General features: G+C 35.1%; 1 protein-coding gene across 1 annotated transcript; it reads right to left on the reverse strand.

Moving 5' to 3' along the window:
- Positions 1-14,479: 14,479 nt before the first annotated feature.
- LOC144446856 (prolactin-releasing peptide receptor-like) lies at positions 14,480-15,613 on the reverse strand. Its single transcript, XM_078136697.1, has one exon. It carries the CDS (start codon positions 15,611-15,613, stop codon positions 14,480-14,482), a length of 1,134 nt encoding a protein of 377 aa, XP_077992823.1.
- Between the last annotated feature and the right edge of the window lie 223 nt (positions 15,614-15,836).

Here is a 15,836-nt window from a genome sequence, read left to right on the forward strand (position 1 = left end):
GCTTGTATTGTTACTGATAAAGTGATCAATAACACTTATAATAGCTGATAAATCATTGAGGTTACCTTGCCTGAAATTGGTATCATATCATTTATTAATTTTTTCTCTGTTTGAATCAGGCTCCAGGCCCATATAAACAAGCATAAACAGTAATGACAAAAACATTCAATAGAAAATATCTCTGCAATGCCTGCACTGGAGAGAATCACGGTACATACGTGAATAAACAGAATGTACATAAACATCGCTACTGTTTTGCCACTTTCTTAACAAAGTTGTAGACATCTTTCCGGACAAGTTCGCCAAAAAACAAAAGTGAATGAGAAACAAAATAGAAATTATACTACACCAATTGAACATATTACAAAAAGACAACAATACAAATTAGAACAAAAAGACAAATGGTTTGCTCCTTGAAATTAACCCTGCCTTTGTACCTATATTTGTAGCTACCAAGTGGTCATCAATGAAAACTAAAATGAATATGGTGCTATGAAATACCCCAGTTATTATTACTGTAACAATAATAATCATCCATTGTTGGAATTCAGCTCAAACTTTCTTGTTTTCAAATATCTCTAAAACGCCCCAAAGAAGTACATTAGCCCCTACAACTGTTGACTCAATGTTATGAGTGACTGTGTAATCACAATCGTAAATATTGGCAATAAAGACGGAACAGTGATAAGCCAGTGATAAAGAAGTGAATTGAATTGAATTTATTTCCACAAGATACATAAGATAATAACAATACAAAAGAAAAATATCATTAATAAGAAAATGTTCTGGTGAGGACCATGGAAACAGTTCACTTGAAACTAATCTAGTCCATGGTCCCGAGTGCCTCAAATCACACTTGCTTGTTAAGATAAACGTTTCGTCATGTATTAATTTGTTATCATAGAGCGCCATCAAGCGGGGATACGCTACCTAAGAGCTCAAAACTGTCTATCGTATGAAAAATACGACAACCCACTTAATATCAAAGGGCGTCGACGTAAAGTAAAATAAATGAAACCAACGATGCAAATTAATAATGGAATCTGACAATTTTATGGCCCCTAGGTATCAACGGGATACCATGCCCATGAACCCGAACTTCGAAAAGGAGCAATGCGAGTTTTGCATGTGCTTCTATGATTTTCCAACCCTTCAAAGAGAACCGTCTCCAGTATCGGTTTTCAGAAATCCCTTGACTATTGATATTAAACATCAAATCTCCACAGAACATAAACCAAAGCACATTTTCGATAAAAACCTTAATCCTCGAATCCTTATATAAAGCGCATTACCTTAAAATAATCATGACAAGAATAAAAACAAAACAACAACAAATACACCATTCTTAAAAAATATTAACAATCACAAGAAAAAACATCAGTAAAAATGTACATATACATAAAGTTAAAAATATACACAGTCCCTAATGGCAAGTAAGCGTTCAAACAGCTTACCTGTCGCATGAATTGAAGGAGCAGCTTGGAGCTGCGATGGCAAGGCATTCCATAGACGAATGGCACAGATTGGAAAAGCTCGATTACCATAATACACAGTGCTGCCAATAGTTTGGTGTAAATTAATGGTACCATACCACCTTTAGATAGGCTAGGATGGTGCAATTCCATTGATTACTTTAAAAGTAATACATACAATTTTGAATTCATTTGAACAGAGAGCCACTGTAAATCATGAGGAATTAGAGTAACATTGTTACGAGTTGGAAAGTCGATCACCAATCGTTAGTCAATAACCTTACCAGTTCAATTCAAGACGAGAGTATACCATATATGTATGTCGACGCCTGATGATGATGATGATGATGATGATGATGATGATGATGATGATGATGATGATGATGGTGGTGGTGATGGTGGTGGTGATGATGATGATGATGATGATTGTTGTTGTTTGTTGTTTATTTGATCCACTCAAGAGATGCATTTAGTATTTTCAAATTAGTTTTTCTGGAATGATTATAATCCCTCATGGTAAGGAACAATTTTAAGTTAGTTATGTAGATTGTGTAGTCTGGGCAAATATGTAAATTATGAAGATATGTAAATTACGTAAATAGATAAATTGTTAATCTTTTACAATAGATAAATAGGCCAGTAGGTAGATTTTGTATACACATATGGCGCTGTCCATCCAAGTGGACATGATAAAGATTACAATTTGAAAAATGTTTCAAGTCTAGTTAGAATTAGAATAACTTTGAATAACATTCTATGTACGTAAATTTCAGTGCTTGTAATTTCAGTGCTTTGTAATGCTTGATATTTAGTAGTTGTATCACAAACTACGAATCACCTTGGTGCGCTCCTCGTGAAGTCATTACAGTGTGAAATAGAATGAACGTGTTCAAAGATAATACGTTTCTCGCAAAATAAGCGCTTTGAGACTCGTTTGAAAATATTCGAATAATAGGCTCGCCTGGAGATATTACAGCTGCAAAGTATTCAACACATATAGAAGCATGTTTATTGTTCTACCTCCTTCATAATCACTGTTTTGAAGGTATGATCAGAGCCTCGAAATTGATGCACGTAATTTTAATTCGCCATGTTTCATCGTTCATCTGCCATCCGATGCAATAAAATTAATCAGTATGAGAGATGTGGTCGACAAAATCATAAAAAGAAGATGGAACAATACATTGAGTCCCAGATGCAACACATGACTGTTTGCATCATTACTCCGGTGCAAATCGAAGAAGATGAGTAATTGCAGTTTGCCTGATTAAACTAGGAAATGTTGAGGCAGCATTTTTTATTTCTTTAACCGATACTTATAAGCAAGAAAGGCCTTTGTGTATACGTGTATGTCAGCCATTTTAACTTCAAAGAAGGTTGCGTGGCATGTATTTAAGAGCCATTTCCCAACGCTCTTCATCATATGCCAACGTGTGATTCCCAAGAGTACGATCCAGTGACATTCTGACATTCTTATGATGCTTAAGTTGGTTTATACAATTTACTTTTTAACACTGTCATATAATTAATGACCCAGCTGTCGTTCATCTCCTTCATCATTGTCAACACATAGGTGAAGCTAGCTATAGGCCATCTTGTGATTAAATCTAGAAGATGTACGATACTTTCGTTCCATATTTGAACGTCTTACAGATGTTTTCGTTATTGATGGGTAAATGTGTTTTGTTATTTACTTGATGCATCAGAAATGATTACTATATTTCACCGGAGTTTTAAAATCTTGGCAATCGTGACATATTGTTGCAAAAACAACACGAATTTAACGACAGCATCATTGGGGACTACATGTCCCTTCGCGGCGTGGATCTATGTCCTGCTGAATTGCAGATGTCAATAGCAGTTTCTAACTTTATGAGGTTATGTTGGTCATAGCCAAGAAGCGTTCTTTGCACGAATATTGAACGACACAACAACATTAAACAGGTTGCACAATTTACCCTATTCCAAATGACAGTGATTATTCCGCGACTGTCGTATGTTGCTTGTTGACATAATTAGTTTTAATCATAGGAGAATTTAACACAATAACTTACGATAAACGTGAAGATTGACATGCTGATAATATTGAAAACAACAACAGCACAAGGAATAAAATTGTTGCTGCTTGGCGAGGTAACAGAAAGTGCAAAGAGGTAGCTACAGACTACAGACAGAGTTTACCATGATAAGATGATCGACAAATATCAATGCCATCGAAGATTACGCTAGCTGATAAAAAAAACCAACTTGTTTACCAGTTATCAGATTAGTTGCAGAGAAGAGTGTGGTCGTTAATGTAACGTGAACTTTGGAATCAGGTAGTATTTCGGCAGTGTCAATGAAGATGTAGGAATTAATTTTTAAAAGAAGTAATCCACGGATTAAAAACGCTTTTATTTGCTTCTGTAACACCAGCCCTTCAAAGTCATTGAATCTTCAAGAGATATTGTAAACCCGTACTTGTAAAAGGTCGCAAGAGTAACTTTTCCTTGACAGTCTATCAGTTTTATTCATTAAGACTACGGACCATTACGGCTTGATGAGATTTGTTTCACAGCCTTCGTTTTATTACGACCAGAATTACTAGAGTATAGCGTTTCAATTAGGCTGCACGATGTTTTTCACGTCTCACACAAGGACGTTGATTAGTACATTGCACACACATAAAATGACACATTTCATCTCACTAAGAACACAAATCAGCATCACTGTCAGGTGAGGCAAGGAAGATTCAAACACAGAACTGTTTTCAGTGAAAGATAAAATTTAATATTTTATATCCATGCTCTACCAGTATGTATTATGTTTTGTGTAATTTAAATTTGTTATACAAAATCATGTGTGAAACGTAAAAACATAGTCTCATTGAAACTCTATACTCTCTTAACGTTGGTAGTACAACATACATTTCAGCGTAAAAACTGAATGGCCGTGATTTGATATTAACTTGAATGGTATGCATCTAGTAACAAACAAAACAAAAACGATCGTGAGTTTTCGTTTAATGGTAATATGTCATACTGTTCAATGTTACTTCCAAAACCTGTCACAGATGTAAACGTATGTTAAAACACGGCAATATTCATAGAAGAAACGGGTCGTCTTATTTCTGTAACTCCCCTGACATCAAGTTAGGTGTGAGCTATATTTCCTCTTAATGGGAATAATACATCGTAGGTGTCACATCTTTAGAGTACATCACAGAACATTTATTATTCATTTATTTATTACAAGGACTGTGAAGCGGTTCGGAAATGGTTTATGAATAATATTTTACTTTTTTCAAAGATTTCTGTCACACTTCATCCGACTGTGCTCTTTTTCAAAACACAAAATGTAAAACACTAAACTTGAGTACACACACACACATACATACATACATACATACATACATACATACATACAGACAGACAGACAGACAGACAGACAGACAGACAGACATCTAATGAGTACTCAACATACTTTTGATAAGCTGAGAGCTGTCGACTGCAAACAGTCAGTCTTGTTCACTCATAATAGATGGCGCTATTTATGATCACCTCGCAAGATCTATCGGACGGAGTGGGGCCCTAGCCTTAGGAAACCCATAGATCTTAGGAATTTCTCACTTGAATGATACGGTTGCCTGTACAGCTGGTTGCTAATACAACCATTATCCTTATGAGATGGAAATCAATTTTCATTTTTATTTGGCAGTAGGATCTTTCCTCAATTTTGCATAAATGTCCGTATCTAAAATCAATCTGAGCCTAGTGTCATAATCTGACCGATTCAATATGACAGTCAACATTCCTTTGGTTGCAGGCACCATGATGTCCTCCGACCCATTGAGCGTCTTTACTGCACATTCTCCTTTTGTAATTTTACTTGGGGGAGGTTTGCATGTTTGATGACACGAGTAATTTCCGATCGTACACATACAGTCAGCTGCTTCGCTTGTCAAGATCTTTGCTGACCCACTCAACACTCGTAACCAAGTCAACCACTGTTATTATATCAGGCGACACAGACAAATTCAAACCTCTGGATTGCATCGAATGTTCATTAGCACTCAAATCTCTGTTGGAAAGATTTACTACCCACCGTTTCTTCACTGCATTCGAGTCCTTACTCTGTTCAGATCGAGTTCCCCCTTCGTTCACTGACCGAGATTTCAAATGATCGAGCTTGAATTGTCATGTGGCGGTGATTTGTTCTGCACATTGGACATTCTGGGCGAGTTCAATCAAATTGGTTTTGTGTTACGAATATAAATTACACAAAACATAATACATACTGGTAGAGCATGGATATCAAATGTTACATTTTATCTTTCACTGAAAAGAGTTCTGTGTTTGAATCTTCCTTGCCTCATCCGACAGTTGTAGGTCAATCGGCAGTATCGATCAATCAATCAATCAATCAATCAATCAATCAATCAATCAATCAATCAATCAATCAATCAATCAATCAATCAATCAATCAATCAATCAATTAATTTAAAGAATTTGTATAGCGCCAAAATCCAATACGATGTAATGTTCTACGGCACTGAACAGGAACAGTAGTAGATCAATGTAAAAAGTTAGGGAAATCTCTTGCAAACAGACGTGTCTTGACTCTTGATGTCCTTGAATTTATTGTTGACGTTGACAATTCTTGTGTCAAGTCTCTCCGTTTCTCCTCCAAAACCTCAATAGTTAAATTGGGCGTTCAGATTCGTTCATTCAGTCATGGATTTTAAGCCCATTGTAAAATCTTCTCTACCTCTGGCCCTTATCCACTAGTACTGTGGATAAGCGTACGCTGACAGGAAACAAACCATTGTTCTTACACTGTAGGTTGAAACGAAGATGGTTCCGGTACCAAACGATCTTGATGCTGGCTTTCTCCGAAATTCTTAAGTCATCAAGGCAGCGTTCGATACATTCGTGTAAATGTGTTAATGCAGGAGGAAAGCTGAAGTGCAGAAGTACAAGATCTTACATGTGATAAAGACTTAATTTATTGACATGGTCATCAGAAGCTTTTCTAACCTTTTCCAGAAGAGCTAGTTGTTATGGGGAAGATGAGATAAGTGATAGTTTTTGATAGAGATTTTGAGGTTAATATTCCAAAATTGTCATCATCCTCATGTCACTTTTGAATTCTGTAGACGTTTTAACCTGACAAATGGCACGGTGATAGTGTGTTAGGAAATGTAAGGAAAGGTTAACCATATCCAACGTACGCATCACTTCTAAATGTTTATGATCATGATATTCGTTCTTTTTATGTTTTATGCATTGTCTCCTATCATGTTTGGACCCATTTTAGGATACAATGAACGGACGGTGTAGACGACATACTGGCCTTACTAAGTGTCTATACAGTACAGCTCCTTTCGTGTAAATATAATAATCATTCCTAAATATTGTGTTAACAGTATTCTATTTTTGCTGTGTATCGTATAGATTTGTCGAATGAAACAAAGGTCATAGCTGAAGTATTGACAACTCAAAGGACAACGAACCGGAGACCGCTTGGGGGTCGATGTCCCTTGTGTGCCATGCAATTCACTAATTGCTACGTGTGCGTTATAACATTTTGTATTCATTTGACTTGGCTAGGCAATGAATAGGTTTAGTCACTCGTGGGTGTTATTTTCCTAACATCTAATATGATGGATATAATATGTAATACCATGCTGCATATATACATAATTATCGCCATGGACACAGAAGTAATGTAATGACAATGATATTTGAAATAATATCCCCAAATCTAAAATATTCAAGACTTATGTCGATGCAAATATCAACATTGTAACTCGACACTTTGTTTTGATTCAGTTGGTAATGTTTTCAATGATTTAGTTTGCTTGAATGAGTATTCAATAATATACTTGTTTTATTCCTCGTTATCATCCCTCAGCGTTCTCCTGAAAGGTTTTGGCAATAGATCATTTCGCTGCTTCATTCTAGTATAGCCGACAAATTTGTCATCTTTGGCTTAAGATCTCCACAGACACGCGCAACGAATGAATAACTTACGAAAGCATAAGTTTAGTTGTTTCATTTAATCAAATCGCCTCATTTTCCCAAATGGACGAGTTCACTTTCTTACCATTTTAAATGATTTACAGTGTCCATTATCACCCTCGTCGAAAGGGATAAACCAACGTAATATCAATAGATTATTCACTTTCAGACGTACAGGATATTAGGCACGTATTATCTTCACGTTCATGAGAGTGGATAAATAAACCAGTGTGGTGATTAAGACTTCTACATGTGATTCATATAATGCTATAATTACGATTCTTATACAAACGTCTGTATGGACGCTACCCCATTGTTGAAATCGGTGAAGGATTCCTGTTAAAAATGACAACCTAAATAAGTTAGGCTTCTGAAAAGAAATTGTGGAAGTGACTAAATTCCATGTCTAGACATGAAAGATCCTAGTAACAGTAACAGTATAAAAAGAGAACTAAATGAAATACGAGGGATATATCAATGTCAGACATATCTCGTATTCACAAAGAATTGTCAGTAACAGTCATGGTTACACGAAAACAGTGCCAAATATTTGATAAGTATATGATACCCGTCTGGTAAAGGGTCAGAAACTAATATTTTTGTCTACTAGCAACGAAAATCGACAAGCAAATCGTCATTTAAAGCAATTATTTAAAGCCATATATATGCCGCATGCGCAGAGAACAGGATATAACAATACTTAATGTTTTGACGAACACTTTCTATTTTAAAGGCTATTACAAGTCATCAACAGTATCAAAATCTATCGACAACTATTAATGAAATATTGAACGTTTTTTAGCGCAGATTTGCCGTATGTAAAATGTACCTCTACGTTGACTTAAACATCACTGGCTATCAGTAGAATTCAAGCCTGATATATAAGCATATTACAGAATGGGTATGTATACATGTGCGAATATATCAAGCAACAACACTAGGATTTGATTTATAATGCTATCGAAGGCACTGTAAACATTAACATTAATATTACACTAAATTAGGTTGTGTTTAAGCATTTTTACCTGAATAGGATACACTTTAAACTAATTTTGTGGAACATTTCATCCTGAAGTATATATATATATAAACTGAGTCCAAAATACATTGACCATTCCAAATGGTCAATTTCATGGTCATTATATGCACAAAAAATAGGCTATTTTTCTTCACCACTTTGTGCATTATATGGGTGATTTTTAAGGTCTGTGGCTGGAAATTCCAGCCAACCACAGAGACCTATGAACCATCTCTGGCTTGTGGCTTGAAATTCCAGCCAACCACAGAGACCTATGAACCAGCGATAGTTCGTGGCTGGAAATTCCAGCCAACATCAGACACTTATGAACCATCTCTGGTTTGTGGCTTGAAATTTAACCAACCACAGAGACCTATGAACCATCTCTGGTTTGTGGCTGGAAATTCAGGCCAACATCAGACACTTATGAACCATCTATGGTGAAAATGAGAACAAATCTGTCAAAAACCTATTATGCCTTGGGTCATTATGCCTTGAAAAAGGTCAATGTATTTTGGACTCAGTTAATTATATAAACTAATACGCTCTGCCACTGCGGTATAGAGCACTGTCTTAGCAGATTGATACTCACCGAGTTATATATATATATATATGTGTGTGTGTGTGTGTGTGTGTGTGTGTGTGTGTGTGTCTTGTAAGCCTCATATACATCACGTGGTCACCATTGTGGGCAACATGACGCGGTGTAGTGTTATCCCAAATTGTAGCAAAGATGACTTGAGGGTACATGCCAGTAAGACAAATTTAACACCTATCAAATTGTCCAATTCAAGTCATCTGATTTCAGGCATGACAGTTCATGACAGTTCTTTCCTATTTTATTTTTTATTTTCCTATTTAGTTCACAGTTCATGACTGTGTACTTTCAAAACAGAATGATAGCGGAAATGACTTTGGGGATTTGACATTTAAAAAGGACTCATGATTTAAAAATCTTAATATGATTCGCCAAATACAGGCGATGGCATTTGAAGATTTGATATCATAAACCGATAAGTAAGTAGAAACAATGAGAAAATAAATCTCCTTTGATATATGGCAATTTGCTTTGAATATTACACTGAAAACACCCGAGGACGAGGGTTGTTTTAAAGGTATTCTTTGATTTCTAAACCCTTCAGAAAAGTACAACAGTTATTGCACAATCATCAGTACGCCTAATTCATCAGACACACAATTTATGTCATATTAGAGTGACTAAATATTTCATATAGTTAACCTACCCTGCTTATTTTGATTGCATTTACTGCGAACTAATTTTGATAAATTTGTAACACCACTCTATTTTATGACCGAATGATACCATCCTTCCCTGATGCTAATCATAGCAATGCTTTAAATATAGATATAATTACTTGCTTTAACGTTTATGTTGTCTTTTATATTTTACTTTTAATGGGCTATAACGACTTTCGCAGACATAACAAACAAATTAACACTAACAGATTGGAAGATATGATTGTGTCGAAATAATCAAGTGTCAAGTGATTGCAGATGTAGTGAAGAGTCGAAGAACGAGTAACTATGATAAAAAAAATAATCAACTGTGTTTGAAGTGATAGGATACATCATTAGTATAATGTCGTTATGAATATGTTCTTTGATAAGGTTAAGGTCACAATGATAGAAGATCAACAGATACTAACACTCTTCGTTCACCACAATATTGCCATAATGATCTTGTGTAGATATTTAGATAAAACTCAGTCTGGGAGCATTCAATTTGTCATTTGAGATGTTCCTAAAGTAATTGAAGCATGTCTTGTTATTGAAAAAACAAGTCTGCACAGAATCATGTCCACTTGTAGTGAACACTAAGTGGTCGATCTCATTGCCTACCATTAAGTATGTTTAAATTTCTTCCTGACACATGATTTACAGATTTCCAAGGTGGTAGTTCTCTCATATAGATAAATCGATGAATTTTACCTAACACTTCATTATAAAGAGATTTGGGGAATATCGAGAGAAACATGCAGTTAGAATTAAGACGTGTCTTTCATTCATCATAAACGAATAACGTTTCTGAATCGGATAGCTGGTGTACGGGCTACGTCTGATTCTCGACAAAATTGTGAATAATCAACCTCAAACGAAAGATTTCGCTTTGATGACTTCATAAAATATTCAGCAGTTATTATATATACTACAATAGCTATCTTGTTATCTGTTATATCAATATATCGATTTTGTTTTGATCACATCATAAAATATTCAGTAATGATATATAATACATTACCTATAATGTGATCTGAGTTTTGTAGCATTATCCAAGGTGACAAAAAATGACTGGTGGGTAATAATCGGCGGTCACTACAAAAAATAACTATATTGTTTGTCAGCTTCTTTATTATTCATGGTTTAAAAAGAATCATGTATATTTAATGTTGGTTAAATTATGCAGAAAAACAACGGGTTGTATTTCGACTGCGATATGTGTCTTCAACGACGCAATAGCCCTTGGCGGTATATCAAATAGTTATGTTGTTTGTATGAAGAGATACAGTTCCATCCCTGTTTCTCTTCTTTCGCCGCCAAAACGCCACTGAATTCGATACATCTCAATATAACTAGTACAAGGCGTATTGATCACCGTAATGTCGAAAATTAATTTTCTACGCCTTTCACATTTTGCAACATCTTCATGAACATATAAATACTACAAATCACTATCTTTCTAGCTGTGGGATAACAATTCGTTATTGATAAGCAATCAATCACGCCTCAAAACTGTATTTTTTCTGAAATATTTCAAACCTAGATTTTCTCCTTTTGAGTATTGAAAATGTTTAGAGAGCTGGCAGAATGCAGTCACTTAACAAATATTCTATAAAAATGGCAGGCTTTTAGAAACTAACACAATTGCAAGTAATGATAGCTAACACTTCAAACAAATTGCGTTTTCAAGAATTTCGTTTGCATTCATGATATACATGAATTATTGTAGTTTGAGTCAATTAATTTCAGTTTGTTGAAGTAATAACGTTGTATTTGTGAAGGTGATTCCTGTGTGCACAATATATACCACATCATACAATATCAATCATAATAATAAACTTTGTCCACAGTAGTCACATTTACGTAAAACGTTGACGTGTACGCAAGATAATGTAAAATTTGCATGACTGATTCAATAAAACACATAATTTGATTTATGAAGGAAGAGCGAAATTCGCCTACACCCTCATGTTTTCTGCACACTGTAACGTAATATTTATATAATTGATACCTCTGTACGTATCCCACTAAATATATATTGTGGTAATAGCCAAATAACACAAACCTTAAACACGTCATCAATGTTGTTAATAAAGATAACTAATCATGTCTGACATTCGATAAGAATGACTCTAAATGGAGGAGTGAGAAAGTGGCTGTACATCTTTGTATGATCAACACACATGTATTAACCGAACATTTTATTTTCTTAGAAGCAGAGCAGCTGACCTTGACTTGTCATTTTATTTGCATACGAAAGACAATTTCAAACTGAAGAAAAACTCCATTCTATTTCTGAATGATTTTCACCGTCTGGCATTTGAGATAAGTGGTCATCCATTAAATCACTAAAAATACACTTACTATTCCGATACATAATTAACTCATACATACATACATACATACATACATACATACATACATACATGATAAATACCGTAAAACATTTATTGCACAATCACCAGTAAGCGTAAGTCAGATACAAAGAGTGTATCTCACATTAGAGTAACTAGATGTTCATACAGTTACCCCTCCTTGATTATTTTGATTGATTTTACTGCTGTGAAAACTTTCAGAGAAGAAAATATTATAAATTTGTAACTCCACTCTATTTCATGACTACATGATACCATCTTCCCTTGATGCTAACCACTAAAAAGACATAAAATGTAGATATAATCACTTTTTTAACGTTTTAGTTGTTCTATATGCTACTTTTAATGATTTATAACGACTACTTGGTACTTTTTACGTCACTTCCTCTTCACATGGGGATACCAAGATTTTGCGATTGAAAGCTCTTATTGCGCTATTAAATGCAGTTTCACATACCGGATTTGCTACCCCTTTCCAAAATAACGCGTTTTGCGGAGTTATGTTGTCTGTAATATCTTGATGGATATCATTGATAATGCACACGGTACAAAAATGAAGTTGGCTTGAAAATGTAAATGTTCGTTTAGAGTTAAAACTACTGTAACTTTAGAAAGAGAAAAAGAACATTCAAATTCAGAGAAGTATTTATAAGGTTAACAGCATCCATTCACAGATAAGCCTATTGAATCTAAAAGAATGAAATATGTGATTTTGTCGAAATAATCAAGAGACAAGTGATTACAAATGTAGTCAGGATTATGATCAAGTAAAGTTTATTAAAAATCCCAGCTATTGTTGTGAATATATTCTTTGATAAGATAGCGGTCACAAAGATAGAACATCAACCGATACTAACACTGTTCGTTCACCACAATATTACCACAATGACCTTGTCTAGCTAGCTATTTACTAGATAAAACTCAAATCAGTCTAGGAGCATTGTCATCGAGATATTATCCCTAAAGTGATTGAAACATGTCTTGTTATTGAAAAAACAGGTCTTTACAGAATGCTTTCCACTCGTAGTGAACACTAAGTGGTCGATCTCATTGCTTACCATTAAGCATTTTTCCTCACATGATTTATAGATTTCCAAGGTGGTAGTTCTCTCATATAGATGAATCGATGAATTTTACCTGAACACTTCTCCATTATAAGGACATTTAAAGAAAATCCAGAGAAACATACAACTAGAATTAAGAAGTGTGCTTCATTCATGAACTACCAGTTGAACGTTTCTGAATCGGATAGTTTGTGTACGAGCTACAACTGATTCTCGACAAATTTTCGAATAATCAATCCCAAACGAAAGAGTTCGTTTTCAAATTGACGACTTCATAAAATATACAGCAATAATATATAATACACTAGCTATCTTGTTATCTGTTTACATCAATATATTGACTCTGTTTTGATCACATCATAAAATATTCAGTAATAATATATATAATACATTAGCTATAGTGTGATCTGTTTTCTTTTCGTAGCATTATAATACCAGGTGACAATAGATTGACTGGAGGATAGTAATATGCGCGTATTACCATTCGCCGACAAAATGCCTGTGAATTCGATAGCTCTTAATATATTCAATACAAAGCGTGTCGATCACCGTAATGTCGCAGATTAAATTTCTACGCCTTTCGCATCTTGCAACTTCTTCAAGAACATAAAAAGTCCACACATCACTATATTTAACTATCTGTGTTTATATAACAATTCCGTATTGATAAACATCAATTACGCCTCAAAACTGTATATTTTCTGAAATATTTCTAAATTGGATTTTCTTCTGTGAGTGTTGGAAAGGTTTAGGAGCTAGTTGAATGCAGTCACTTAACAAATATTCTATAATAATGGCAGTCTTTTATAAACTAACATAATTCCAAGTACATATAGCAAACAATTCAAACAAGCTGGGTTTTCAAGAATTCCGTTTGTAGTCATGGTAGATATGCATTACATTATAGTGTGAGTTAATCAGTTTCAATTTGTTGAAGTAATAACGTTGTATTTGTATATGTATTTGTAAGGGTGACTGCTGTGTGCACGATAAATACCACATTATACAATATTAAGAATAACAGTAAAATTTCTCCACCTTTACGTAAATGGCGACTTGTACGCAAGATAATGTAAAATTTACACGATACTTTGATTCAATAAAACACATATTTTGATTTATAAAGGCAGAGCGAAATTCGCCCACGCGCTCATGTTTTTTTTCGTATACATTGTAACGTGTTATTGTTAGTATATTCAACATTTATATGATTTATCGCTCGTACTGTAAATATCCCAGTAAATATATATTGGGGTGATGATATGGCTATTTTAAACGTTGTGGTATTGTACGTTTTGTTTTCGATACAGGCTCAGTGATAACGCCTTGTGGCATTCTCGATTGAAATACTGAGCGTCTGAAGAGATTTAGTGGCGTCTTTGTTTTGCTTTTTACGACGACACAGTGCTAGGTAATTAAATATCCCTACATATTCAGCACGAAAAGTATCGTTCATCAAACCATAGAAAAATGGATTTACACAGGTCGTTGTCATAGCTATAGTGTGACAGATATGATAGAATAGACTCATATTCTCATTGTCAACCAAAGCAAAATTGAAATCCGATAAGAGAATCCATATGTTTAGGGGAAGCCATCCTATTGCAAATATTGCTATAACTGCTAGTAAGATTTTCGTCGTTTTCATCTTCTTTCGTATGTCTGTAGCTTGTTGGCCTTTTGTTCTGACTCCAGGCACTACACGTCGATTCATGTGAAGCAAGATGCGGACGTAAGCAGTCCCAATTATCATCAGCGGAAACACACATTGAAGGAGGAACATAGCTATGTCGTAGAACCCCTTTACCTCAGTGTTCTTCCACTGCTCTGAACATTTTATCATTTGGAATAAACCTGGGATAGCAATGACTTCCAGTCCGGAGAAAATTCCTACCGGTATAGCGATGCCAGTTGATATCATCCAAATGGTCAGTATGACCAATAAGCTAGCACAAGGTGTCAGACGTGATTTCATGGGACGTACTACAACATAGTACCTGTCCACAGCGATAAAAGTAAGAGTCATCGTTGATACACAGACTGATACAGTTTGTACTGTAGGCACGAGGTTACACATAAAGCTACCGAAGGTCCAATCATTTTGAAACGAAGCAGCAAGTGTAAAAGGTAAACACAATATACAAACAGTTAGGTCGCTTATAGCCAGATTTCCAAGAAATAGATGCGGGGCGCTGTGCATTTTTTTATTTCGTATGATGGTGATGATAACGAGAAAGTTGCCGAGAACGCTGAACATGATAATAAGGGAGTTGATGATTATAATTGTGAACTTGAACGCCGGTCCCTTGTGTTTTTCGTTGAGTACATTGTTTTGGAGAAAGTCTAAATAGTCGTATATACCCTGGAAGTCTGAGTAGTAGACATCGTCACCAAGTAAGGCAGTATTTGAAGCGTTTCTGTCTCTATCCAACATTCCCTCCTCCATGTTAACCCAACTGAGCATATAGTGCCTAAATTCCAACGAGAGAGAGAGAGAGAGAGAGAGAGAGAGAGAGAGAGAGAGAGAGAGAGAGAGAGAGAGAGAGAGAGAGAGAGAGAGAGAGAGAGAGAATTTTTTTTCAACTTAACAGTATAGTTCAGGGGATTATTCTACCTATTATGCAAATAACAAAAAATAATTGTACTGAGTAGGCATTGCACTTAAATAT

The sequence above is a fragment of the Glandiceps talaboti genome, chromosome 15, assembly GCF_964340395.1.
Source record: "Glandiceps talaboti chromosome 15, keGlaTala1.1, whole genome shotgun sequence".
NCBI classification, from domain to species: Eukaryota; Metazoa; Hemichordata; class Enteropneusta; family Spengelidae; genus Glandiceps; species Glandiceps talaboti.

Coding starts and splice junctions, on each gene's coding strand:
- LOC144446856 (XM_078136697.1), bottom strand. CDS start 15,613: ATGGAGGAGGGAATGTTGGATAGAGACAGAAACGCTTCAAATACTGCC.